A 27,462-nucleotide genomic window follows, 5' to 3' on the forward strand; every position below is an offset into this window, starting at 1 on the left:
ACCACAACATACAAAGCCATTCACAACTCTGCTCCGAGCTACATCACCAATCTTGTCTTCAAATATCGCCCAAATCGTCCTCTCTGCTCTTCTCAAGACCTCCTACTCTCAAGCTCTCTCGTCTCCTCCTCCCATGCTCGTCTCCAGGATTTCTCCAGAGCCTCTCCCATCCTCTGGAACTCGCTACCTCCACTGGTCCGGCTATCCCCTACTCTTGCTACCTTCAGGCGATCCCTGAAAACTCATCTTTTCAGGAAAGCCTATCACGTCTCCAACTAATCTCCTACCACTTCCATCAGCTCATTCCCCACAGTTACAACCTTTTGTACCACCTGCCCCACTCTATTAGATTATTATTATTATTATTATTATTATTATGCAGAATTTATATAGCGCCAACAGTTTACGCAGTGCTTTACAACTTGAGGGTATACAGTACAAATACAATACACTTTAATACAGTAGGAATCAGAGGGTCCTTCTCCTTGTAAGCTCTTCTGAGCAGGGCCCTCTTAATCCTCTTGTATTTTATTGTATTGTAACTGTATTGTCTCCTTTTTATATTGTAAAGAGCTGCGTAAACTGTTGGTGCTATATAAATCCTGTATTATAATAATAATATGAAATTCTAACTTTTATTTGCATTGTGCTTGTCCCATGTCTGTGAAGCCAGACACAGGCGGGCAACTAGCAATTTCAGAATGAGTTATCCATTGCAGCCACCTTCTATTTTTCCTGTGTAGGTGTACTTTGAAGTGACTGCACATACCTAAAGCAGCTTTCTTAATCGTACATCATGGGACACAGAGCCATAGTAATTACTATGTGGGTTATAGGCCACCTTCAGGTGATGGACACTGGCACACCCTAAGACAGGAAGTCCACTCCTTATATAACTCCTCCCACTACTGGGAGTACCTCAGTTTTTTCGCCAGTGTCTAAGGTGTTGGTCACGAGTAAAGATGTGCTGTGCTGAGCTCCACTGGTGCAATCCTTGCTGGGGCTAGCTATGCAGCTGGATCCATTCAAAGTGTCTTTTTAGGCCAAATTGAATGGTACTCGGGCCTCGTGCCGCAAGTAAGGAGGTTTAGCCTGTAACACTTCTCTTTCTAGAGAGCTAGACCCTGGGATCCAGTGCTTTTTTTTATTTTTTCAGCCTTAAGTTTTTTATTGCGGGGTGTTTTACGAGTCTAGAAGTGCGGATCCCCCGATTAAAAAAAGGGGGTCCCAGTTCCAGAAGGTTTTTTTAAACGGAGCCCACCGTGAGAGGTGAAGATTGGGTCTGTTGGTTTTACCACAGAAAACCCTGCGGCGGGAAAGGTAAGTGGAGACTTCTAAAGAATTTTACATTTTTTGAATTGTCTCCTTTAAAAAGTAAATGTCATGCCAAAGGTCACCACTGGGGGCTGTATAGAGCACATCATGCAAAGCTCCTGGCTAGTTTTCTTTTTCGCGGTAAACGGCTCTTTAGGGATGATTTGGATAAATACATCCAAAAATTTTTTAGTGCAAAAAGTATCATTTTGCTAGTTGGAAGAGGAGTAAACATATTTCATTTAAACAAGTTCCATCTCCAGTGCCAGAAGCATCTGCTTCCAGGCAGTCACGACGGCCTCTGCCATCAAGTTCAAGAAGGAAACTGAAGCTTCCTTATGAGGGGGCACCCCCACTCGCTTGAGTGGGGGGAAGACTTCCGCAGTCTGGCAGGAAGAGTGTCGGAGATAACGGCCACATTACCCTGAAAGTGCCCGATCTTGTCTGATCTCAGAGGCTAAGCAGGGTCGGGCCTGGTCAGTACCTGGATGGGATTCCGCCTAGGAATGCCAGGTGCCATAGGCTGCAGATGGGTGACTTCCTCTAACTCTAGGGTACAAACTTGAGTTCCGAAGGTCCCCGTCTCCTCGTTTTCTCAGACTCCAGAGGAAAAGAAGTCTCTCTTTCAAGCATTGGACCATCTTTTGTCTCAAAAGATTGATCTTAGTGGTTCCCATGCAAGAGCAGGGATTGGGGTTTTATTTAAACCTTTTCACGGTACCAAAACCAAATGAATATGTCAGACCCATTCTAGAAAAGAAGTGTGGGCTGTTAGGTCCAGTGGTATTTACCTTAATGCAGGGAAGCTGGCTTCCAGAATCATAGATTAGAGTTTAGAAAGCATATGTCTCCTGATGTGAATCCAGGGGTTGGCACCTCAGGAAGTATGTCATGGGTAGAATCCTTGACTTTCTGTAGATGGGGTTAGAAAAGAACCTGGACTTGCGTACTATCAAAGGCCAGGTTTCGGCTTGTCTATATTATTTCAACAACCACTTGCTTTGCATTCTTTGGTTCGTAGCTTATTCATGGGGTAATGTGGCTTAATCCTCCGGTTAAGTCACCCCTGAACCCTTGGGACTTGGATTTAGTTCTGTTGGCATTGCTGAAACAGCCTTTTTGAGCCGACACAGCATATTCCCTTGGTCCTTTTGATAAGGAATCTAATTTTCTGATAGCCATATCTTCTGCAAGAAGGATATCAGAGTTGGCCGCTCTTTCTTGTAAGAGCCATATTTGATTATTCACAAGGATAAGGTAGTATTGCATCCTCATCCTAACTTTTTACCGAAGGTAATATTAGGTTTTTATCCAAACCAGGATATTGTGCTACCTTCATTTTTTCCAGAACCCTGTTCTACGGAAGGAAAATCACTACATTCTCTTGATGTGGTGAGAGCACTCAAGGTCTACTTGAAGGCGACTGCTCAGATTCGAATAACGGATGTTTTGTTTGTGTTGCCTGAAGGTCCTAGAAAAAGGACAGGCGGCATCGAAATCTACTATTTCTAAATGGATTCAGCAAGTAACCATTCAGGCTTATGGTTTAATGAGGAGGATTCCGCCCTCTCAAATCAAAAGCGCACTCCACTAGGCCTGTTAGTGCTCCGTGGGAGTGCATCACCAAGCTTTCATGGTTCAAATCTGCAAGGCCTCAACTTGGTCTTCAGTCCATACTTTTACCAGATTTTATCAGGTGAATGTAAAAAGGCATGAGGATATCGCCTTTGGACGTAGTGTGCTGCAAGCAGCAGTATAACTCTTCTAGTCTCATGTTGCCCTAATTCTGTTGTGTCTCCCTTCCCTCAGTTGGCATTGCTCTGGGACATCCCACATAGTAATTACTTTGGCTCTGTGTCCCGTGATGTACTTCAAAGAAAATAGGATTTTTATAACAGCTTACCTGTAAAATCCTTTTCTTTGAAGTACATCACGAGACACAGAGGCCCCCCCCCCCCCTCTTTCTTTTATACACGTGTATTGCTTTGCTACAAAACCAAGGTACTCCCAGTAGTGGGAGGGGTTATATAGGGAGTGGACTTCCTGTCTTAGGGTGTGCCAGTGTCCTGAAGGTGGCCTATAACCCACAAAGTAATTACCAGGGCTCTGTGTCCTGTGATGTACTTCAAAGAAAAGGATTTTACAGGTAAGCTGTTATAAAAATCCTATTTTTCATTGCCCTTGCCACACCAAAATTCTGGGGCTATTCCAACTCCACTGCCTCTCCTCTACATTCCTGTTGACTCATCGCTGTAGGAAGGTGCGAGGTAGCTCCATCACCACTAGATAGTTCTTGAGCTTTGCTAAATCAGGCCCTGCATTTCGGTGTAGAGAGGGAAAATAAAAGCTGTCACAGGTATGTACCATAAGGTGCCTGTGCTTTTATATCTGCTAGTAGCATTTTTTTTCATTTTGAAAATTACTTTAAAAGCACATTTTGAAAATATTTCTGTTCTGTATACCTCAGGTGATACATTGGGCCAAGCTCTAGGGCTCTTGCCTCTTTTGATCCAGACTGTGGAGAAGGCTGCATCACAAACCGCACAGATATCATTTTTAACAGAAGCTCTTGCCGCTGCTGTCCTTGTGTGCAGATTGTCTATCATTGAAACACAAATAGGTAAGATTCCACATATATCATGCATAAAGCTCTATACTACTGCTTGATGTGTCTGTTTAGAAAGTCGCCAGTGATAAAAAAAAAAATGTATTCACTAAAAAGTATGCCAAAACTTTTTTGGTCATACTTCTCTTTTGGATTGTAGAGGTGCACTTACGTTTGCAGCCTGTGACCCAGAATCGACCAACTGACTGCTAAAGCCCACTGTTGGCCGACATCACAGAGCTGCTCCGGGCTCTGGAAGGATCTCGACCATATTTTCGGGATCCACCCAAATGCCTAAACGGCGAAAGGCTGAGAGCCATGGCCAGCTGCTTCTGCCTCCCCCCAGCCCAGTGCTCCAGTGAACGCTGGAGGGGCAGAGCAGAGAGCGGTGACTGGCAGTCACCATTTTCTGTTCAGAGCTAACCAAATACTGAATGATCAGCAGTCATGTGATTGCTCAGTTGCTCAGACGGCAGAGGACAGCTGCAATATTAGACCGATGCTGCTGCAGCAAGATGAGTGTAGTTTTTTTTTTTTTTCCCATATGTCTCTTTTAATTTACAGGCTGACATTATTATTATTTTATTTTTTTACAGAAAGCAAGCTAAACAATTTTTGGCAACTGCTGTCCGATGAGAAGAAGCAGATTTTCACCTCTGACAAATTTCTTTCCTCAACAAGTGAAGAATGTAAGTGAATTTGAATTGTGCCTTCATATATGAACATATGCTGCCATTAAGTTACTTTTGCCATGCTTTTGGCTGCTGCTGCTTTCATAGATTTTCCTTCACTTCCTGTCCTGCAGACACAACAGCAAATGAGAGAAAATCTCTCCAACGTGAACAGAATTGCATCTTACACAGTTGTTAGCATGAGCAAGCAAAATGTTGCCTTTGCATATATTTTAACTTTTTGGCTGTGACGCCAATGTAACTTCTACATTGTGTGGGGGACGTGCACAGCTCCATCCCCCTTAAGCAGAATTTGTATGCATCTAATGCTTGAGTTCATGGGATCTCAGGACCTTCAAGATCTAATATGCCATGGACTTGGGGTACCTGACATTGGACAGTTGAAGCAGCTTAATACAATTAACATGCTAACTGTTCACATATAAAGGATAATTCCACCATGTTCCATGCATGAAAACAGAGTCATTTACATAACTTTAATGCAATTTCTAAAAAACGACAATCTTTTTAGTGGATAAAATTAAGCTTTTCCCAACTTTTTGAACTTTTTCTGATAATTTAAAGGCACGCCTTAATTGGATTTACTCTATAGCTTGATTTGTGTGTGTGTGTGTGTGTGTGTGTGTGTGTGTGTGTGTGTGTGTGTGTGTGTGTGTGTGTGTAATAATCCTCTTTAAAGATTTGTTTGCATATATTTCTCCTGTGATTCTAAATGTTAACATAATTTCATATTATAATAATTGTTATATTTGTTATATCCCTCATTGAGAATAACCTTCTTGTTCCCCTTCAGTCTGGATTTCGCCCACAGCACTCCACAGAAACTGCCCTCCTAAAACTCACAAACGACTTACTAACAGCAAAAACCAATGGTCATTATTCCATACTATTATGCCCTGTACACACGATCGGACATTGATCGGACATTCCGACAACAAAATCCATGGATTTTTTCCGACGGATGTTGGCTCAAACTTGTCTTGCATACACACGGTCACACAAAGTTGTCGGAAATTCCAATCATGTGTGGGCTCCAAATTTCGGACAACACAATCCGATCGCACTTCTTCCTTCGGAAAATCTGACCGTGTGTACAGGGCATTACTCTTGGACCTTTCTGCTGCCATTGATACAGTTGACCACCCCCTCCTCCTCACAAAACTCAATTTGCTTGGTCTCCATGGCTGCACTTTCCGTTGGTTCGAATCTTACCTATCTCATCGCACCTTCAGTGTCACTTACAACTCCACTTCCTCTTCTCCAACTCCTCTTACCATTGGGGTCCCCCAAGGTTCTGTCCTTGGACCTCTACTATTCTCTATCTACACGTCCTCCCTAGGTCAGCTGATAGCCTCCCATGGCTTTCACTACCATTTATATGCTGATGACACCCAAATCTATCTCTCTGCCCCTCAGCTCACTCCATCAATCTCCTCACGCATCACTGATCTACTAACAGACATAGCCTGGATGTCAAACCACTTCCTCAAACTGAATCTATCTAAAACTGATCTCTTAATATTTCCTATATGTCCCCTCCCCTGCCTTCTCTGTCAAGATCAATGGCACATCTATCAGTCCGTCCCCACATGCCAGGGTGCTAGGGGTAACCTTAGACTCTGAACTGTCCTTTCAGGCCCACATACAATCCCTGTCCAAATCATGCCGCCTTAGCCTCCGCAACATTTCCAGAATACGCCCCTTTTTAACTAATGACACCACCAAGCTTCTAATTCACTCCCTGGTCATCTCTCGCCTCGATTACTGCAACTCCCTCCTCATTGGATTACCTTTACATAGACTATCCCCCCTTCAGTCCATAATGAATGCCGCTGCAAGACTCATCCACCTTACCAACCATTCAGTGTCCTCCACCCCTCTCTGCCAATCCCTCCACTGGTTTCCACTCACCCAACGAATAAAATTCAAAGTACTAACAATAATTTACAAAGCCACTCATAACTCTGCTCCCAGCTACATCAGTAACCTAGTCCCAAAATACCAACCAAGCCGCTCGTCGGTCATCCCAAGACATCCTACTCTGTAGCTTCCTTGTCACCTCCTCTCATGCTCGCATCCAGGATTTCTCCAGAGCTTCTCCCATCCTTTGGAACTCCCTACCCCAATCTGTCCGACTGTCCCCTAATCTATCTATCTTTAGGCGATCCCTGAAAACCCTTCTCTTCAAAGAAGCTTATCCTTCTTCTAACTAACACTGTTTTACTTCCTCCATCAGCTCATCCCCCCACAGCTATTACCTTTTTGTATCAATTGACCCTTCCTTTTTAGATTGTAAGCGCTAACGAGCAGGGCCCTCTGATTCCTCTTATACAAAATTGTAATGTAACTGTAATGTCTGCCCTCATGTTGTAGAGCGCTGCGCAAACTGTTGGCGCTATATAAAACCTGTATAATAATAATAATATTTGTTAACTATTTTTACCCATGTAGTAATTTATATTTTTAATTTGTTTTTTTTTTTTTTTGTTTTTTTTTTCATTTAGCCCTTTCAACCTTGCTTCAACTATGTGAGAGACTCTTACTTGACCACATCCATAGGCTTCCAGACAACCGGGCTCAGTAAGTCTATGATTTTTGTGAGAGTTGTGTCTCATAGTATAAAAGTATCAGAAAGATTTATTGGCCCTGTGTTTTTTCTTTCAGGCCATATTATCACTCTTTGATTACTGTTCTGCTCACTCGCTCATGGAAAGTACGTAGGCAGTGTCAACAAACCATCAGAAAGCTGCTGGCATCTCTTGGTGGCACTAAGCTGTTGTATGGCCTTTTGACTGAACTTAGAACTGTGCTAAATTCAAACAAGGTAGGTGTAGTAAAAAAGGGATAATCTTTTATAATATCTGATGGTGTCATTTGACTCTTGGCCTGATGTTTGTTTTCATACAGTTGCTATTAATGGATAGCGCACTAACTGAATCTGAAGAATTGACAGAGCAAGGAAAGCCCCATATATCTCCAAGAATCATACAAGAGGCAATCTGTGTCCTCACTTGTGTTCCAGGGATAGAAATGGACTCCGTGGAAGCAGAAACTCTTGCCCAGGAGCTTCTAGTATTAGCAAACCATCCTTTAGTTGGTAAGTTGTGTAGAGCATCTGTGGGAAAATATAAGCATGAAAATTCTGCTTTTCTCAGTTAATTTTTTCTCTTCTGGGACAGCATCTACATATCCAGACCTTTGGGTAGACCTTCTGCACAAAATGAAGATCGACCCTGCTGAGTTTATTAACAAACACTTTGATGATTTTTTACCAGTAATCACATCTAATACATCTAACGATCAAGTAAGTGGACCTTAGAATCCAGAAATACTGTATATGTATTACCCTCTCTTACACTGTTACCACCATGATCTAAGCTGTTTCTGTTCATGATGCACATAGCTAGTATATATAAAAATGCAATGGAGGAGATTTACTAAAACCTGAGCCCTCATAATCTGATGCAACTGTGCATAGTAGCCAGTGTCTAGCTTCAGCTTGTTCAGTTAAGCTTTGACGATAAAACCTGGAAACTGGTTTCTATGCAGAGCTGCGCCACATTTTGAACACTCCAGATGGAGTAAGTTTCCCCCAATGTGTCCATCAGTTCTGTAGAAATCACTGAAAGTATTGAGAGATGAGATGAGCAAAATGTCTAGGCCAAGGGTGCTCAACCTGTGCCCCTCCAGCTGTTGTGGAACTAGAAGTCCCATGAGGTATTGAAAGCCGCTGACCGGCATGACAACCAAAGGCAGATGCATGATGGGACTTGTAGTTCCATAACAGCTGGAAGGTCACAGGTTGAGCACCCATGGTCTAGGCCATAGTTCCAGATATAATGCTAAAATTAGTCAAATATCTTTAGCAAAGCAAATGAACGTGTGTGTATATATTGCCCACTATTTGGATTGTGGTCTCTTTTAAGGGGGATAGTTTGAAGACATTGAGTATTTAGGGGTTCTCATCCATACAGGATGAGGGGTTCCGTGGTTCGTAGTCCATTCATAAAAGAGAAGACTGATTTTCAGTACTTTTAAAAACCCTGTTAAGGGACGAGTGTGACGGACCCTTTATTTCTGTGTCAGAAATTGATAGACTATTTTGTTTTCTGAGGATAAGCTTTTTTTTTTTTTTTAAATAAAAGGACTGTTTAACTTTACTAACATGCTTGGCTGATCTCGGGCTCCTCGAGATTACTGGTGCTTGGTACCTGGTACTCTAGCTGTATAAGCTGTTAAAAGCAAAACCAACACTTAAAGGGCCAGTGCCTTCTTTTTTGCACATCTTGAGTCAGAGCAGCCCAGGTGCTGCAAACCTCTGAAGGCAGCATGGAGGAGCCCATAAAAATCCTGGTTCACGCCCAACTACAGGCCTCTGTGGAAGCCAACTGCGGAGGAGTTCATGACTTTATTGAAACAGACTCGGCAGTCTTGGGCAGCGCAGCTAGAGGCACAGCACACCCAGGTGACTGCTAAAGATTATCTGAAGGGGTTGTTGCCTCGAGCAACCCTGTGACAGTGCCATTTCTTGCAAAAGCTGACTCCCCATGTGGCCCCCCTGATTGATGGGGCGGGGCTGGGCTGGGGAGGTCTCGGGGCTCCGCAGACCAGAGAGTGAAGGCACGGATGCGCTTTGACAAACCTAACACAGCTCAAATTGGTTTACCATGCTAGCAGGTGTTACACCCTTTTTTACTTTTTGCTTTTAGTTTTATTTTTATTCTGATTTCTGTACATGTTTTATACTTTTGTTTTTCTTTCGGCCCTGGTACCTTGGGTGATGTGGTGGTAATATGATGATAATCATTCCCCCGAATACGATCCCCCAAGTGTGTGCATCTCTGAGTAACTCTCCTGATGAGTATATGTACCAGGAGAAGGGTTCTTTATGTGGTGTCTTTTCTACCTATATGCTTTGTTTTATGTCCATGTGTTTGTTATTATATAAAAATATTTTCAAAATAAAGATTACATAAAATAAAAAAGCTGACTCCCCTTGATGACGTAGAGGCCTTCCTGACCACGTTTGAGCGCACGGCTGAGAGGGAGGGACCAGCCTCATTGCCCTCTTTCTGTCAGTGGAACCGCAGAAGGCCTGCTATGACCTGCTGGTGGCTGACACCAAGGCGTATAAAAAAAACTCAAGGGAGATCTTTGCTCGCCTTGGGGTGACTGTTGCAGTCTGGGCACACAGAATCTACTTAAAATCCATATATAAGTCATGCTATTCAATCATATATAAAACGCATAAGATGATTCGAACAGTCCACAAATAATGTGACATCAGTGTGAAAATAAATTGATGAAAATCAGTCCACAAGTTATGTGAAAGTAACTCTTAGTAACGATCTCCACCATCCGCCACCGAAGCGATTTAAATATCAGTGCCTCCACCAACAACTAAAAGACTCGCTTACCAGCTCCAGTTGATCCCTTATTACAAGGGATCGTTGGCGCTTGTGGCTTTAGCCCAGCCAAGGCCTTTCTCCAGGTCCAGATGGTCTTCCAAAAAATTCACCCCTTGGTGCCGTATAGGATATGGTGATATCTTTGGAGGGACAGAAGAAATGTTCAGGCCCCACGGACCCAGATGAGATAGAACAGACACACAAGCACCAGGGTAACCAGAAGGTTCCTGGCATTACAAGAGTTCAAGTTCACTGTAGAACACAGGCCTGAAAAACACAGCAAAATGCAGGTGCCCTTTTTAGGGTACGCTGTATGTTGTCCCATGATGCCTCTGACACCTCCACGTCGAGGGGTGTGGCGAGATATGTAAAGGATGGCTGGTATATTTCCCCACTATTTTGGTTGTGGTCCCTTTAAGTGAGACTGTTTGAAGACCTTGTTGCGTACTCAGGGTTCTCAGCCATGCAGGGTGAGGGGTTCTGGGGTAGTCCAGTCATAGTGGAGATTTTCAGTACTCTCTGGTCTGGTAAGTCCTCATTTGGGACCTGGAATTCAAAGATTCCAAGAGACCTTTGGGTGGGAAAGAACCCTTCAAACCTTGATTACAGGGACTTTGGTCCAGATGGGGTTAACCCATCTGCAAGGGAGTCCAGAAAAGGAGAGGAAGCGGCTAAGATTTGTCTGTGAGTTGGAGTAGAGCAGAACACAGCTGAGGAACGGGAGCAGTGTGAGCTAGCTTGCAGCTAAGGCACAGTTGCTGTACTGTGGAGACCTCCTCTTTGGGACCCCCAAGGTAGACGGGAAGTTTCAAAAACCCTGTTAAGGGATGCGTGTGACCATCAGTGATCTGAGCCTTAATTTCTGTGCCAGAAATTGATGGACTGTTTGTTTTGTTTACTGAGTATAGGCTGTTTTTTTCTGTTTGCCTGTTAAGTACTGTTTGCTTTTACCAACCTGCTTGGTTGATGATCTTGAGCTCCTCAAGGTTAATATGTGTGTATAAAATATATAGTATTAGACTCTCGGTTGTACAGTTAACAGAAAAACTTAGATGAGCTTCAGCCAGGTTGCCAAAAATTTAAAGTCTGCAGCTACAAAAACTGTAGTGGCTGACTTTTAATAACCCAACACCTGTCCAGGCATCTAGCGCTGTCCTCAACCAGTCTGGTTCTTCACCGGTCTTGGGGTCCGCAGGCATGTTGACTGTCGGAAGCCGGCTCCGACTCTTTGCAACTTCACAGCCTGCTCCCCACTGTACGGGCCACGTTGTGTCTTGTAAATGGACCCACACCCCCCAAAAAAAATATATATATATTCAAAATATGGCAGAGAAATGGGGCAGGAGGAAGAAAAGCGGAACTTCTCCTTTTGGGTGAAGTCCTAGTTTAATAGCATTTTATTGAAAATTGAACAGGTAAAATGCTTATGCAATACCCACACCATGTAAGAAGATATTTATAAATATTATGTTCATTTTAGGCAGTCCTGAATGCAGCTGGTACTTTGGCTCGAATGTCTTCACACAAGGTTCTTCCTCAATTAGTCGGAATCATAACTGAATCTCTGCAGAACCCAGCTTTGTTTCAAGTCACCAGAGAAGAATATGCCATTATGCAAACTCCTGAGGGGGAGCTGTATGACAAATCTATCTTGCAAAGGTAAATACCCCTGGGACATAAATAGATTTTGTTAAAGGGGAAGAGGAAGTATTGATATTTACAGTCTTGTAATAGACTTGTATTGCATTTTATTTGCGCACATCTAAACTAAGAACAGAAATGTAATATATTGCAGCTTGCCAGTTCTTAGATGTGTTGGCTACTTTAGTTTTATCTTCTCAGGCTGTTTTCCTTTATTTTCACCTGGTGATCCTGCCAGAAACACAGGTCCTTTCCTATGGTGACAAATCTAATTCACTGTGCTGTGTCTTTGGAGGAGTAGCATTGTCACCCTAGGACAGATTAGGACTACAGAACTCCCCACTTCTATCCCCATAATATAAGGGGGTGTTCCGTAGTCCACAGAGATGAACTTGGCAGCACTGATAGCACCGTTTATGCTTTTAGTGCAGTAAAGGTAGAGACCACAGAAAGTTATAGATTACTGGATTTCTGGCAGGCTCAAAGGGTAAATGTTGCATGTTTGCAAATTCAGCTTCTGCAAGTTACAGCTGCAGAGCCTGGAAGGTCAAAGCTAACAATAAATCTGCCATGTAGATCACTAAGATATTTAGCATCCCCAAAAGCACTCTGGGTGTAAGATAGCCAAGCTGAATCAATCTAAAATAAAGTTTGGCTTGAATTGTTAAGGTTTGCATACAGTTTATTTATGAATAATGAACATGATGATCGCCAGTAGGTTTTTTAATGATTTCAGTGCTAGATAGAAGTAACACGTGAAAACATATTGCATATACAAATTCTTACTATTTTATCATGTTAGTGACTGTTTTTCCTTTCCAGTGCCCATCAAGATAGTTTAAAAAAAGCCAATATGAAGAGGGAGAATAAGGCTTATTCTTTCAAGGAGCAGATCATCGAATTGGAGCTCAAAGAGGTTTTGTTTGTGTTTTTTTTTTTTTTTTTTTTTTTTTTTGTGTTGGCTTCTCTTTCTTTGCACATCATTAGGAAATTATGTAAATCTCATGCAGGCTCTTTAGTAAGTTGACTGTATTGCAAGTTTTCCTTATGTATTCTGAACAGTACTTTCTTTGACTTTGTAAATTGTATACATGCAGTGCTACTGAGTTTAGATTTTCTTTCTTTAAATAAAGCAATGCTATTAGGGCTGATTCACACCAGCCATTGCATTGCTAACCGGGGGTCTGAGATGAGTGCAGTGATGATGCGCTAAGCTTGCCGCATCCCATGGTTTCCTTCTTTATTTTTTTCACACAGACATCTCATACTGCTTCCAGTACTGCATGCAGTATGTTTTTTCAGTGTACTGTGCCTGCACATCACCGCTACGTAGTGGTGTGAACCGGGCACATAGGAGACTAGGCATTTTGCCTTGTCCATGCAGTGGAACTGCTGTGGAATAGCCACCCAACGCAGTCCCACCGCATGTGGTTGAACATACCCTTCATGAAATCTCCGACTGAACTAATGATGAACCTGAACAGTTCATACAAGTTTCTTTGAAAAAAGGTCAGAATGTAGAAGATACTTATGTGAACACCGATGTCTTTCAGTCAGAGCACAATTCATTATTCCCTTACCTTATTAAACACTAGTTCAAAATTTTATCATGAAACAATTTTGGAAAGCCACTTCCAAACAATTACCCTTCGGACTTGTTTCCACATGCTTTAAAATGTGGCATTGGACACACTTTTTTAAAGCACTCTGAATGCCAGTCTAGCCCCTGTCACTAAATAAAATGGTAAGCTTACAGTTCTGTTGATACAATATGTTTGCTTTGCTTCGTTCAAAAATGATACCCCATGTTGCTTTCTTGGTGCTTCAAAGCATCTCCAAAGCCTCCATTGAAGTCTGTAACAACGCTTGCTTGCAGCACATGAAGCTTTTGAGGGGCTTTTATTAAGCGTTGGCTTCACTTTGTTTAGAAGGTATTACAGGTATGAGATATCCCATGATGCACTGGGAAATCAACAAGCGAACTGGAAACACGTCGTCAGCAGTCACTTCCGGTTCATGTGTATGCATTCTGGAAGTGTTTGGTGCAGACATCATGTTTGATGTTGAGCAGCAGGAAGGTGAGTGGGGTCTGAACTGGAGCAGAGCAACTAGCAGACAACACACATGGTGTGCAACATGGGACCAGAGAGAGGAGGACCAGCAGAGCTCAGGGTTACTACTAAGTGGGGGATCGCAGAGCTGGGGGTTACTACTGAGCGGAGGATCAGCAAAGCTGGGGGTACTACTGAGTAGGGGATCTGCTGAATGTGTGTACTAATAAGCTGGAGGATCTGCTGAAGAGGGATAATAAGCTGGGGATCTGCTGAGTGGGGGGTACTATTGAGCTGGGGTTTTACTGGGCCCTTTTAAAACAAATAGAAAATTAACACACACGGCATTTGCCAAGCTTCATTAAGGCTTCAAAAAAGCATCACTGAAGCATGAAAAACACGTCAAGCATATTAAAGGGGTATACGCTTTAATGTGTGTTAAAGTCCAAGCAAGTGTAAATGAACCCTTAACCACTTCAGCCCCGGAAGGACTTGCCCCCTTAATGACCAGGCCATTTTTTGCGATACGGCACTGTGTTAACTGACAATTGCGCGGTCGTGCGATGCTGTACCCAAAGTTGACGTCCTTTTTTTCCCCACAAATGGAGCTTTTTTGGTGGTATTTGATCACCTCTGCAGTTTTAATTTTTTGCACTTTATAAACAGACAAAAAAATAAAACAAATTTATTCATCAGTTTAGGCTGCTATATATTCTACATATTTTAGGTAAAAAAAAAAAATCCCAATAGGCATATATTGATTGTTTTGGGCAAAAGTCATCGCGTCTACAAACTATGGGATAGATTTAGGGACTTTTGTTTTGTTTTTTTTTTTTATTGTTTTTACTAGTAATGGCGGCGATTTGTGATTTTTTTAGCAAGACTGCGTCATTGCAACGGACAAATCTGACCCCAAATGACACTTTTTGGGGACCAGTGACATTATTACATTGATCAGTACATTTTTATAACATTGATCAATGTAAAAATTACACTGGCAGGGAAGGGGTTAACACTAGGGAGCGATCAAGGGGTTAACTGTGTTCCCTAGGTGTGTTCTAACTGTAGGGGGCATGGGCCACCAGGGACATGACAGAGATCACTGTTTCCGATGACGGGGAACAGTAGATCTGTCATGTCACCTGTCAAAACGGGGATTCGCCTTGTTTACAAAGGCAGATCTCCCTGTTCTGCCTCTGTACTAGGCGATCGCGGGTCGCCGGCGGACATCGAGTCTGCTCGACCCGCGGGCACGCTCCCACAACATGCAAAGAGCCGACGTACACAGCGTTTCGCACAGGTGAGCCTACCTGCCGCTGTATAACGACGGCAGCTGGTCAGCAAGCAGTTAAAGTGGTTGTAAACCCTTACATATACCAAGTGAAGTGACTGATCTCAGGTGATACACAGAAATAAAACAAATCCTGCTATGTAAGTTTTACCTGTTTATCTGGAGTCTTCTCTCCTCTACAGCCATTCAAAGTCCAGAATTTATACAGCTTTTCTGAGCTGTCAGAAAATTGGGGCGGAGAGCTGAATTTACACTCTCCTGAGCCCAGTGGGGAGAGCTCTGAGAGTTGATTAGAGGGAACACACCCCCCTTCACAGAGGAACAGAGCTGAGGCCGTCATTCAGCTGGAGATCCCTCCTTTGTCACCATTTTTTCTCTTGTCGTGTCAGGAAAACTTGTCAGAAGTGATTCATGCTGATCGCAGAGGAATGAAGCAGCAGACAGAAATGACACATAGTGCTCTTAATTGAGACAATTACACACTACAGAGGGATATGCTTTGTTCATATTTCATGTCTGAGGTTTACAAGGGTTTAGGAATCTCCAGTTGTCCAATGTTGCTTTTGTTCAGTTTCTGTCTTTGTTTACTTGGTACACTGAATGAATTGAGATAACATTTCAATCGATTTCAATTATCCTCTTTCTGTAGGAGATTAAGAAGAAGAAAGGGATAAAAGAAGAGGTTCAGCTAACAAGTAAACAGAAGGAAATGCTGCAGGCACAGATGGAAAAGGAGAGTCAGATCCGAAAGAAGCTGCTGCAGGTAAGCAGATCACATGAAGAAGTATATGGGAAGGAAAGGATTACACCACAATCCCCTCAAGTTGTGTTGTAGTATTTACATATGTACATGTTCACTCTGTGACCGACCTTGAGCCTTTTGCCATATGCGGGTTCTATATAGCCCATCTAAAGCCATTATTCTGTAGTAAATCAGAAGGATTATAGTTCAGAAAACATTTCAAGCAGACCTAAAGTATATGGTAATGCTGCATAAATACAAACCTTTTTCTGTTGCTAAATTATAGAACAGATCAATGCAGTCTACCATCAACAGTTTTTCTAAACATGAAAACTGTTGGTGGTTGGTTGCCTTGTCCTATCTGGAAAGTTGTGCAAATGAAAACAGGTTGAAATTGCCTAAAATTGTGTGTGGAGTTTACACAACACTATGCTAAATTCTTCTGCGCCCCTCTGTTCTTTCCCACACTGTATATAAAGCAGTTCAATCCCAGGCACAGGTTGGCATAGGTGACATTGAGCCAGTGGCTGTGGCTCTGCCATTGCACAGATCCTGCCCTTTGACAGAACCCATGTCTCCTCCTCACTCAGATGTCTGCCACTGCTGGTGGTTAAAGGGAGCCTGGAGCCACTGTAGGGTGAATATTTGACAGCTTTGCATATTAGCTTAACGTGAATCTGTGCTTTGCCCATGTAGAGCAAAGCAACCGGTTCATTTTAATGTAGATTTCCCCAGCATCATATATTTATTTATTTTGTGCTTTTGAAGCCGTAATTTTCTGATTGTGCTTCGATTTTTATATACTTAGTCTCATTTTTCTTCTTTTAGTTGGACACAGAGTTGGAAAACAATATTCGACTTCTGGACTGTATATTACAGCAGAGCCCTCCTGGTCTTTCTCAGCACATTCCTGTTTTGACCAGCTGCTTTATACCATTGTTGAAGTCTCCATTAGCTGCTGCTCGGATCCATGGTCCATTTGTACAGTTTGCTGCTTGTGTCATGCCAGTCCATTTGAAATCATTTGGTAAACATCCTTATTTTCTATTATGACTCACAGAGCAGTTGTAAAAAAAAAATAATGTTTTGTTAAAGCCTTGCATCCTTTGCATCTCTCAGAGAATTGGCAGTAATACCTGTTTTTATACCATAGGAAAATTGGCTGCTTACATAACTCTTCGCTTGTTGAAGCCAGAATGTAACTTGGATGCTGCCTGGTGTCAGGAAGAGCTGCCAGTAGCTGTGAAGAGAGCAGTAAATCTCTTACATTCTTACACTGTGCCCAAACGCAAGGAAGACCCAGGTAACGAGTTATAATTGCTAGAACTTCAAATGTGCAAAAGCAGAGCCTTTCACATAGTATTCCTCTTCACATTTCTTTCATTTGTCCATGCTTACTCTGATGTTTGATGTTGCATTGAAATGTCTTTGGGTTGGGAAGCAAAAACAAAACCTTCAGTGGAGATACAAAGTAGTGAAGTGTTATCTGTGTAGGATTGCCAAGTGTATAGAGAATACCATTGAGTACACACTGGTGGGAATCAATCGTGTGTGTGTGTGTGTGTAGTGTATATATAGGCTGGTGACTAATAAAAATGCTATGTTAATACAGAAGTCCAAAATAAACATGTTCATTCTATGGGTAGTATGTACCATGCTTTTACAAATGTCTGAATTTTATACATCTGGCATGTGTTATATTTGTGTATATTTTTGAATACAGGGGCATCTCCTTTGTCAGCGCCAGCATTTTCCTTTATCTTCCCTCTGTTGAAAATGGTATTATTGGAAACAAGCAATAATAGTGAAGAAACCGAAGAGCTGCTGGTGCAGACTTTACAGATAATCACGGTTCATTCGCAACTAAGATCCTCCAAGTCACAGACAAAGCTTATTGATGAGGTTAGTAGAGTTTGTGCATCAAGCAGCCTGACATCCTTTGGTCAGAACTTTCTAAAGTTATACTGCCTACTAAATTGTATTTTCTTTTTAGAATGGGCCAGAGTTCCTGCCTCGTACAGATATGCTACTCTTGTTGACTAAGGTGATAGGGACAGCCAGTCCTAGATTACAGGTGAGTACAAGTGATCTGTAAAGTAGTATTGTTTTATAGTCATGGAAATAGATTTGGGTCAAGTTTCATTTTTCTTTTTGGTCACTGGTAAGGGAGCCTGCCTGTTAGGGATATATGTCCTGCCTGAAGGAAATCACACAGTGCATATTAATGTGTACATAACGCACGCTACTGTGTGCTGTGATGTGTTGTTAACCACTTCAGCCCCAGAAGATTTGGCTGCGCAATGACCAGGCCATTTTTGCGATACGGCACTGCGTCGCTTTAACTGACAATTGCGCGACGCTGTATCCAAACAAAATTGACACCCTTTTTTCCCCACAAATAGAGCTTTCTTTTGGTGGTATCTGATCATCTCTACGGTTTTTATTTTTTCGCTATAAACAAAAGAAGAGCGACAATTTTGAAAAAAAACACTATTTTGTACTTTTTTGCTGTGATAAATACCCCCAATTTATTTTTTAAAAAAAGCTAATTTTTTTTCTCAGTTTAGGCCGATATGTATTCTTCTACATATTTTTGGTAATAAGAATCGCAGTAAGCGTATATTGATTGTTTGCGCAAAAGTTATAGCGTCTACAAAATAGGGGATATCGATTTATGGCATTTTTATTATTATTTTTTTTACTAGTAATGGCGGCGATCTGCTATTTTTATCGTGACTGTGACATTATGGCGGACACATCGGACACTTTTGACACATTTTTGGGATGATTGACAATTATACAGCGATCAGTGCTATAAACATGCACTGATTACTGTATAAATGTCACTGGCAGGGAAGGGGTTAACACTAGGACGGCAATCAAGGGGTTAACTGTGTTCCCTGACTGTGTGTTTTAACTGTAGGGGGAGGGGACTGACTATAGGAGATGATAGATCGTGGTTCCTAGCCATTAGGAACTCACGATCTGCATCTCTTCTCCTCACAGAACAGGGTTTTGTCTGTTTGCACACACACACACGCGTCCCTGTTCTGCCTCTCGTGCCCGCGATCGCTCGTGGCCGGCGGTCATCGCGACCGCCGGTCACGTCCATCGGCACCCCCTCAGTGCAGTGGGTGTGTGCCCCTGCTATCCCGCTTAAACGTACCGACGTACAGCTACGAAGGCTTGCGGGATCGTGGCTGACCTGCTGCAGTATGATGGCTGGTTGGCAAGTGGTTAACCACTTGCCGATTGTATAACTTGCATATACTGGGGCTCTTCTGCTCAGGATCACATTCCTAGTACGTGATCCTGCACTTCCGGGTCTGGGGCACGCATTCATGCTGCTGGCGATCCACTCCCAGTGTGATTATACACAGCAGGAGCTGGTCTGTGGGTACCGTGGACTCTGTCCGCTGGCACCCGGCAATCTGCCTATGTAAACAAGGCAGATCGCCGTTTTCTCAGTAGGGAAGGTTTTGATCCTGTGTTCCTGCAAAGTAGGGACACGGATTAATGCCTTCCCCTAGTAAAAGCACCTTCCACATAACCCTTTGATTGCCCCTGATGTTAACCCCTGTCTAGCCAGTGTCATTAGTACAATGACCGTGCATATTTTTAGCACTGATCACTCTATTAGTGTCACAGGACCCCAAAAAGTCCGCTACAATATCGCAGTCCCGCTATAAGTCACTGATCGCGGCCATTACTAGTAAAAAAATACAAATTCCATAAATATATCCCATAGTTTGTAAATGCTATAACTTTTGCGTAACCCAATCAATATACACTTACTGGGATTGATTGCATTATGTAGCAGAATACATATTGGTCTAAATTGATTAAGAAATTTGAGTTTCTTTTTTTTTTTTTTTTTTACATTTTTTTTTTTTTTTAATTGGCTATGTATTATAGCAGAAAGTAAAAAAAAATGTTTTTCCCAAAATTGTCTTTTTTTTTTTTTGTTTTCTGTGGGGAAAAAAAAGGACATACGTTTTATTTGGGTACAGTGTGGCATGACGGCGCAATTGCCAGCTAAAGTAACACAGTGCCGTATCACAAAAAATTACCTGGTCATGAAGGGCAATAAATGTTCCAGAGGTCTCAAGTGGTTAAAGCACATTGCAGGGTTTGCTTTTGTTTCTTTTTCTCCCCAACTGTATGTAATTCTTTTGTGCTGTAGCACATTGTAAAGTGTTACAGAAACGTCAGAAATTTTTCAACGCACACCAACGAAGCACATCAGTGTGAACTGAAGTCATAGGACCTTTTTCTTGCATTAGATAACGTTCCCCACAGTGTCTGGTGTGAGCAAGCGCTTGGAAAATAAAGTTGCTAAAGATCTTTTAGCTGCAGTTCTTACATTGTTAGCTTAGTTTTTGTTTTGTTTTTATATATAATATCCATTTATTTTTATTTTTACTGAGTGGCATTTAAAGCCAGATGAAAACTGTACTTTCCAGGCCAACGTGTTCTTTACTGTTTTTCTGAGGATAAGGCCTAATTGCCCATTGTAGGGCATCCCTCCTGCACAACATTTGCTTTCCTTCAGCTAGTGCATTATACCTTGTTGGGAAGGACGAGGCAGATTACAAGGAAAAGTCAGAGAGGCTCTAAACTTGGCGCTATAGGCCACACTTTGTCAGGAGCAGGCTGACCATTTTATATGTAGAGGTAGAGGTGCTAAAAGGCTTAATAGAAAAATGCAAACAAAGTGTTTGAAAGTGGTATTTTAAAAGTTGAAATTTGATCAGTTTTTGAAATGTTAATATCTTATTGATATTTCAAATGTTGTGTCCTCTCAAGCCTTTTAAACTATTGTCAGTGAAGCAGTATAACCATATGGGTGCAGATCGCCTTGTGTATCTCAAGGAATAATAAAAGAGCCAGTGCTTTTTCAGTCTGTAAGTAGCCTTTTTCATTTGTAGATCTTGGCTTCCCATGCACTTACATCATTATGCACAAGCAGCGGAGGAGGAGAAGGCTGCACATATGCAGAACAGGAAGAAATAGATGTTTTACTTCAAGCTTTGCAGTCGTCATGCTCAAATGTGAGAGATGCTGCTTTGAGGGTAAGTCCTCCTACACAAGCTTTTCAGTTTTACCCAATGTTTTTAACATGCTTTATAGTCTTTTATTTCATGTCCAATAAGTTGTGCAGTCATGTGTAGCAATAACTATTCTCATTTAAATCATTCTTTTGTTAGGGACTAATGGAACTTGAGATGGTTTTGCCAACACCAGAAACTGATGATAACAATGGATTGGCCTTATTGCACAGGCTTTGGGTGGTGAAATTTGATGTGGAGACTGAAATCAAAAAACAAGCTGAAGGGTAAGGTGTTTTTTCCTTTTTGTTATTATTTTTTTAAATACTGAGATTAGAGCCTCACATGATCCTGTGTGATACATGAATAGTAGGACAATAAAAAAAAAAAGTGCATGACCAGTCAGAGCAACCAATTAAGCTTTCTCCAAACGTTTCCGAGGAAAATAGCTGACCACTGGGGTATAAGCCCAAAAGTTGCTATACTTCAGCATTGTTATTAAAGTGTTTGTTACCCCAGCATTTAAAATTCCTGATATGTGCCTGCTGTCCCATGTACTTGTATGAAAAACTATCCTGTTCTTTGTATTGCTTCCTTTGGTTGAAATCCCTGGTATTCCTGCCAGTCCCTCTGCTTTCGCTGTTAAAAACTGACCACACTAGGCAGGAGAGCTCATGTGGTCAGTTCATGTGGCTGCTCTCCCCCAATGATCAGACTTCTTCTGACACACCCCCTGCCCAGCCTTTCACTGGAAAGATCAGGGTGCTGTTGATTCTCCTCCTCCAGCTCTTATGCAGCTGAGAACAGAGGGAATGTGTAAACGTATAAAAATCACATATAAAAAAAGGGAAAGGTATTTATGATGATTTTTTTTTTTTATATCTATACACAAATGATTTGACTTCCATTTCAATTTTAAACCGAATGGGTTGTTTTACAAGTTGATTGTTTACAATCACTTTAAGATTTTATAGACGAAAAGATAAAAAAATTACTGAAGTTCCGCTTTAAAATTCCACCATCCGGAGCTTAGTTACAGATGGATGACTGGGTGTTGCATCACACCACAGGTTGCATACTTTACCACCACTACCACTTACAGCCCTTTATAAGGTACTCGGGCGCTTCCTCTTGCTCTTCACTCATGGACAGTCACCATCAGGGATGCGGAGTACCTACCCCATTTCTGCACCCTACTCAATGGGTACCCCACAGTGGAATACTCTAAGTGATAGCAATGGCAGAAACGAGGCGCATTGGAATGGATGATGCTTCCCTTGCACTGGAGCTGGACCCTATTTTTACACCGGTCCCTGCATCCGATTCTAGCTCTCACAGACACGCAACAAGCAGCCTACCTAACCAAGGCAGATTTTTGTGCAACTATGTCAAAATTTCTCAGACAACTAATGGATTTTAATGCAGCTGTCCAGAGTTCAAAAGCGCCAGGCTCCTTCTCCACCCCTACCATCTCTACCTGATTCGGATAACGATATGCGTGCTTTAGAAGAAGCAGACATAGAAGGGAATGAAAAGGATCCAAAGGCAGTGTTAATTTAAGTTGTGGAAGATTTCTCACCCCCAGCCTCCCACACATCTAATGTTACGGCTTCATGTTATATGCTTGCCATTGTTGGTATGCTCACTTCTGCTGTGCGCAAAAGAATTGGCATTGTCGCACTTGATTCACCTCCATCTCGCCATGCTTCTTTGGGTACTAACAGACCTTTCCTGTTTATGAATGAATAGAATTAGCAATCTATGGTCATTGGAGCAATCTAGATAAGATTTTCACCCTTCTGAAAATCATTTCCAAGTGGAAGAAAAGTGGTCTGTTCTGGCAATAGACCCTGCTGTTTGCCTTTAAACATCTTACTGTACCTATAGAAGATGTTCCTTCTTTCAAAGACTTTTCTGACAAAGTTTGAGGCTCTCTTAAAGGCTTCCTTTACACTCCCAGGCCAAGGTAGTTAAACAGCTATTGCTGCAATTTCTGTTTGTCAAACTGCAGCTAACTGGACTAAGGCAATGAAGAACTAACACAATACTGTATTCAAGGAATGTACCTTGGAGGTGCAGTCAACTGCTGCTTTGCTCTTTTGTGTGGATGCTCTAGAACAAGTCATGACACAAATCTTCAGAATGGCACTGATTTCTGTCAATATGTGCAGAATCTTGTGGCTCAAAGCCAGGTCAGCATGATGCTGCCTGTAAAAGGAGCCTCACATGTGTATGCCCTTTGAAGGAGGACGTTTTTTTGGTAAGCCACTTGACAAATTCATTAAAGATGTCTTAGGAGGAAAGGTCCTTCCACCACAGCGGAAGGTTCCAAAATGCCCTTTCTCAGGGTCTTCTACCGGCTCAAAACATAGTGCACCTAAGCACTCTACCCAATCCTCAGCCTAAATTCAGCCCTTCCTTTCGGTGCAAGAATTGGAACACAAAATCCACCCAGTATACCTCCAACGCCACCTTGCCAATGAAGGAACGCCCTCACTCCTAAGAGTCACAGACATCCCCGAGCTGTGGGTTTAATCAGTGATTTCACAGGGGTACAAATTAAAGTTCCAAACTATACCCCCTTACAGCTTTCGTCTTTCAAACCAACCAAATTCTACTCAAGGACAGTTGAATTTACAGAACACCCTAAACCATCTCTTGTCCCTCTGTATGACAGGTTCAAAGCATTCTATTCAAACCTGTTCATGGTACTAAAACCCATTGGGAGGATTCATCCTATCCTGGGCCTAAAATCCCTAAACAAGTGCCTTCAAGTTCCAAAGTTTCGTATGGAATCCACAACATCAGTTAATTGCCTCTTTAATACAAGGGGCCTATCTGGCATTTGTAGACATCTAAGATGCTTATCTGCATGATCCCGTTTACCTAACTCATCCATGCTTTCTGAGCTTTGCAGTAGGAAATAAACACATCCACTACTAGTGCCTATCGCCACACCAGATCCCCCACCTCCATGACTAATCCATATGGGCGGGGAAAAATGTGTCAGAGGCATAGCCTAGATGGAGCTAGGCTGAGGCTGCATTTGTTTGTTGACTCTCTACTTTGGGCTCGTGTACGGCAGTTTCGGTTTCTTTTTCCCAGAAGTGTCTGTAAACTTATTAATCAAGACAATTACATGTGAAAGGATATAAATATCAAAAAAATTGAATCATAAAACACTGTTTCCATTCAATTCAGCTTAAAAAGACATGGTACATATAATTATAACAAAAGTTCAATGATCTTAGGCAAACAGTCAAAAACATAAATCTCCAAGTGCTCTTAATTAACCAAAGTGCTCCCCCTCTTCATATGGTGCCACACAAACTGTTCACCTATATACATGGACCTAGGTTAACAAGTGCTTAGTTGGTACAAGGGTTTAATACATCTACTCGCTCTGGTGAAATTCAAGCCCAGTAAATGCGAAGGGTTAATCAGCAGATGACTCCAAATACAGTAACTCGCAAAAGGAAAGCCTCGCTCTGCAGTGATCACTAGCAACTTTCTACCTTATGATACTTCAGCAGAGGGACCCTCTGAAGTCCCGTAAGGATGCAATGCAATAGATGGAGGCAACTCAATGACGTCATCACGCTAAACACTAAGCTGTCTGGATGTCATCGGAGTCTACCTCAACCCTACAACTTCTGTCAGGGAGATGGATTCCCTGTTTGTTCTACCGTCAGGTTCTTGCAAGAGACGTCCTGCTTCATGATCCATCATTGCTAGCCATCAAGCCCCTGTAGTTTTGTAAAGCCACCACCTTTTCTTTTGTTTATCACTTTTTATATACCGGGGGATGCTGCGAGCAGGTATGTAAGTGTATTTTATTGTGAAAGAGAAATTATTTGTCTCTTCTGCAATAACCTCCAGTGTACAACAGCGTAAAGTAACACCACTGCTTATTAAAGTGAAAGTATTGCTAATGTGAAACAACCCAACCCCCCCCCCCCCCCCCAAACATAATTGAAAGTTTTTTGTTTTTTTTTTCTCTTTTGGGGGGGAGTGGGTACCATTCTCTAACAAGTAGCTAAACAGCATTGGTAAGACGGTCATTTCTCCACCATATTTGAGGCTACCTAAAAAATAAATGAAAAAAATGCTAGGTTTGTGTGATATGAGGACAGGTTTGCAAAACACTTTGGATATTTCTGGGAATGTTTTTATTACTCCAACATGACCCTATTATTGATGTTTATGCTTTTTTATTCCCTGTGTCATCACAGGTTTTGGGAATCGCTTGACTTGAAATTGCAACCAGACCTATGTTCTTTGCTCATTAAAGATGTTATTCATCATGAAGAAGCAATGAGGCATGCAGGGGCTGAGGCACTCTCTCATGCCGTGGCAGAATATCGAAATCAAGCCACAGAGGTCCTGAAAAAACTTGTGGAGCTGTACCACGAGAAGCTTTACGTAAGTTGTGAAGTAAATCTTCATTGCAATAGTTTTGTAAAAGAAAGGAATAATTACAGGGAAAATAACTTCTATCCTGAGTTCATGTGAAGTATATACCTAGTTAAAAACAAAGCAAATAAGGTATAAGCTTATGTGCCTGACCAGCACAAAAATGTCTTAAATTTATTGTGAACCGTTAATTTTTGTTTTTCGTTTTTAATAACAAACATGTTATACTTACCTGCTCTGTGCAATGTTGTTTTTTTTTTTTTTTTTTTTTTTTTTTTCTACTCTTCTCCAGTCCCCCGTCCATGCTTTTGGCTCCTCTTCTCCCCCCCGCCGAGTGCCCCGCTGTGCTACCCGCTGTGAATGGCCAGGCAATCTTTTGGGACCTGTGACGTGTCCCAGAAGATTGCAGGGAGGGGGGAGAGGTGAACTTCCTGCCAGCGCCACGGAGTCCCGGGAGGAAGTGGGAGCTGGATGCCTCTAAAAAGAGGGTATCCGCCCCCCCCCCAAAAATGACATGCCAAATGTGGCATGTCAGGGGGTCACCATCACTTAAAGTGGAAGTTCCATTTTTGGGTGGAACTCCGCTTTAAGTCTGCGACTCCTGTTCTCAAAGTCATCCATTTGATCTAGCAGGGAATTAATCCTGTGATCTTGCAGCTTACATGTCTCAGTGAGTGCCTGTATAGCAGGAGTAGTTTCTTCCCACTGTGACTCAAATGCCTCTACTCTGCCCTTTTATGTGCTGTGTTAGCCCGCACGGCCTCAATGTCCTGGTGTAGAGCCTTCTCCATCCTGTGAGCAAACGGCTTCAAATCAGCCTTAGTGGGGAGGGATAAGATTTGTGAACGGAGGTCCTTATCCCCTAAGGCAGTGATGGCGAACCTTGGCACCCCAGATGTTTTGGAACTACATTTCCCATGATGCTCATCTACACTGCAGAGTGCCAGAGCATCATGGGAAATGTAGTTCCAAAACATCTGGGGTGCCAAGTTTGGCCATCACTGCCCTAAGGTGTATGGGCGGTATTGTGAGTGGGTCTCTCGGAGCTCAGGGAAAGCACGTCTTTACTCGAGCATGCCGCGGCCACGCCCCCCATGTAGTAGCCTTTTAACTCATGAGGGTTTATTTACTAAAACTTGGAAAGTGCAAAATCTGGAGCAGCTCTGCATAGAAACCACTGCATAGAAATTGGCTTCCAGGCTTTTTTGTCAAAGCTTAAAGTGGTTGTAAACCCTGTATAACTACTTTTACCTACAGTTAAGCCTATAATAAGGCTTACCTGTAGGTATCGTGAATTTCTCCTAAACTTGCACAGTGATGTATAAAGTTACCTGTGGTCTGTAGTGTATTTCAAAATATGGAATTTACAGGTAAGTCAAAATTCCTTTTTTTCCCCCTTGATCCCAGGGCCTGATTAATAGTTTGTGACTCCAAAGCATTCACTAAACAGATTAGGGTTTCATAACTGAGATATGAAGCAGTCTGCACCTCAGCTTAAGGATACTATTGTATGCCCTAGGACTTCCTAATCTAGGGGCATCCTGATGAGCACATTTCTACCAGCTTCTGATGTTTAAGACCACACCACTGTGTCGTTTTAATTGTGTATTTTCTGTTTTTCTTTAGAGACCACCACCTGTTCTTGATGCTTTGGGACGAGTAATATCAGAATCTCCCCCTGATCAATTTGAGGCAAGGTATTAAAAATGTTATATACAATCAAGGATACCGAAGCATTTATGAATTCTGCAATAAAGATAATGTGTGCAGGTCTGAAGACATGTTATGGTAGTATGGATCCTAGACAAACCAAATTACAATAGTTTGGATTAGAATGTTCAAGGTTAGAGTTATATTGGTGTCCTCACATACCTGCCTGATATTTAACATTATAGTGGCATCTGTTTATCAGCACCCTCACACAAATCACTACATCACAGCAAATTAGCCTTTTTAGATCACTAACTCATACAATTTTTGCTAATTGTACAGTGCTTTCAGTTTATTGGTTATTGCCCAGGCTTTTTAGGAAAATCTCTGTAATGCTGGATCATTTTGGAAAGTTGCATGCAAAATGTTGAGTAACTATTAGATGATATAACTCAAGCCAAAGATTTTTTGTTTCCTAGAGGGAAAACATGCACAAATTTAGTCATTTATTGCTGTCTGCTTTACCAATAGGGTGATTCCCTTTACATCCTCTTAGTGACAGTGGTCTAAGATTTCAACCCCTCTTTCATTCCAAAGTCCAAAATGT

At 42.1% G+C, this 27,462-nt stretch overlaps 1 protein-coding gene and 1 pseudogene across 1 annotated transcript in view; both read left to right on the plus strand.

Moving 5' to 3' along the window:
- GCN1 (GCN1 activator of EIF2AK4) overlaps nt 1–27,462 on the plus strand; it is a 97,231-nt gene that overhangs the window by 37,297 nt on the left and 32,472 nt on the right. The window contains exons 15-31 of the mRNA XM_073629318.1: nt 3,782–3,934; nt 4,516–4,608; nt 7,116–7,191; nt 7,276–7,435; nt 7,519–7,708; nt 7,791–7,915; nt 11,500–11,678; nt 12,483–12,576; nt 15,652–15,765; nt 16,573–16,771; nt 16,898–17,047; nt 17,468–17,646; nt 17,738–17,818; nt 20,673–20,816; nt 20,952–21,079; nt 25,025–25,214; nt 26,832–26,902. Of these exons, the coding sequence (XP_073485419.1) occupies nt 3,782–3,934; nt 4,516–4,608; nt 7,116–7,191; nt 7,276–7,435; nt 7,519–7,708; nt 7,791–7,915; nt 11,500–11,678; nt 12,483–12,576; nt 15,652–15,765; nt 16,573–16,771; nt 16,898–17,047; nt 17,468–17,646; nt 17,738–17,818; nt 20,673–20,816; nt 20,952–21,079; nt 25,025–25,214; nt 26,832–26,902 (2,326 nt within the window). The remainder of the gene's footprint in view (nt 1–3,781; nt 3,935–4,515; nt 4,609–7,115; nt 7,192–7,275; nt 7,436–7,518; nt 7,709–7,790; nt 7,916–11,499; nt 11,679–12,482; nt 12,577–15,651; nt 15,766–16,572; nt 16,772–16,897; nt 17,048–17,467; nt 17,647–17,737; nt 17,819–20,672; nt 20,817–20,951; nt 21,080–25,024; nt 25,215–26,831; nt 26,903–27,462) is intronic.
- Nucleotides 1,721–1,839, plus strand: LOC141125115 (5S ribosomal RNA; annotated as a pseudogene).

Source organism: Aquarana catesbeiana, linkage group LG01, assembly GCF_042186555.1.
Source record: "Aquarana catesbeiana isolate 2022-GZ linkage group LG01, ASM4218655v1, whole genome shotgun sequence".
In the NCBI taxonomy this organism is placed as follows: Eukaryota; Metazoa; Chordata; class Amphibia; order Anura; family Ranidae; genus Aquarana; species Aquarana catesbeiana.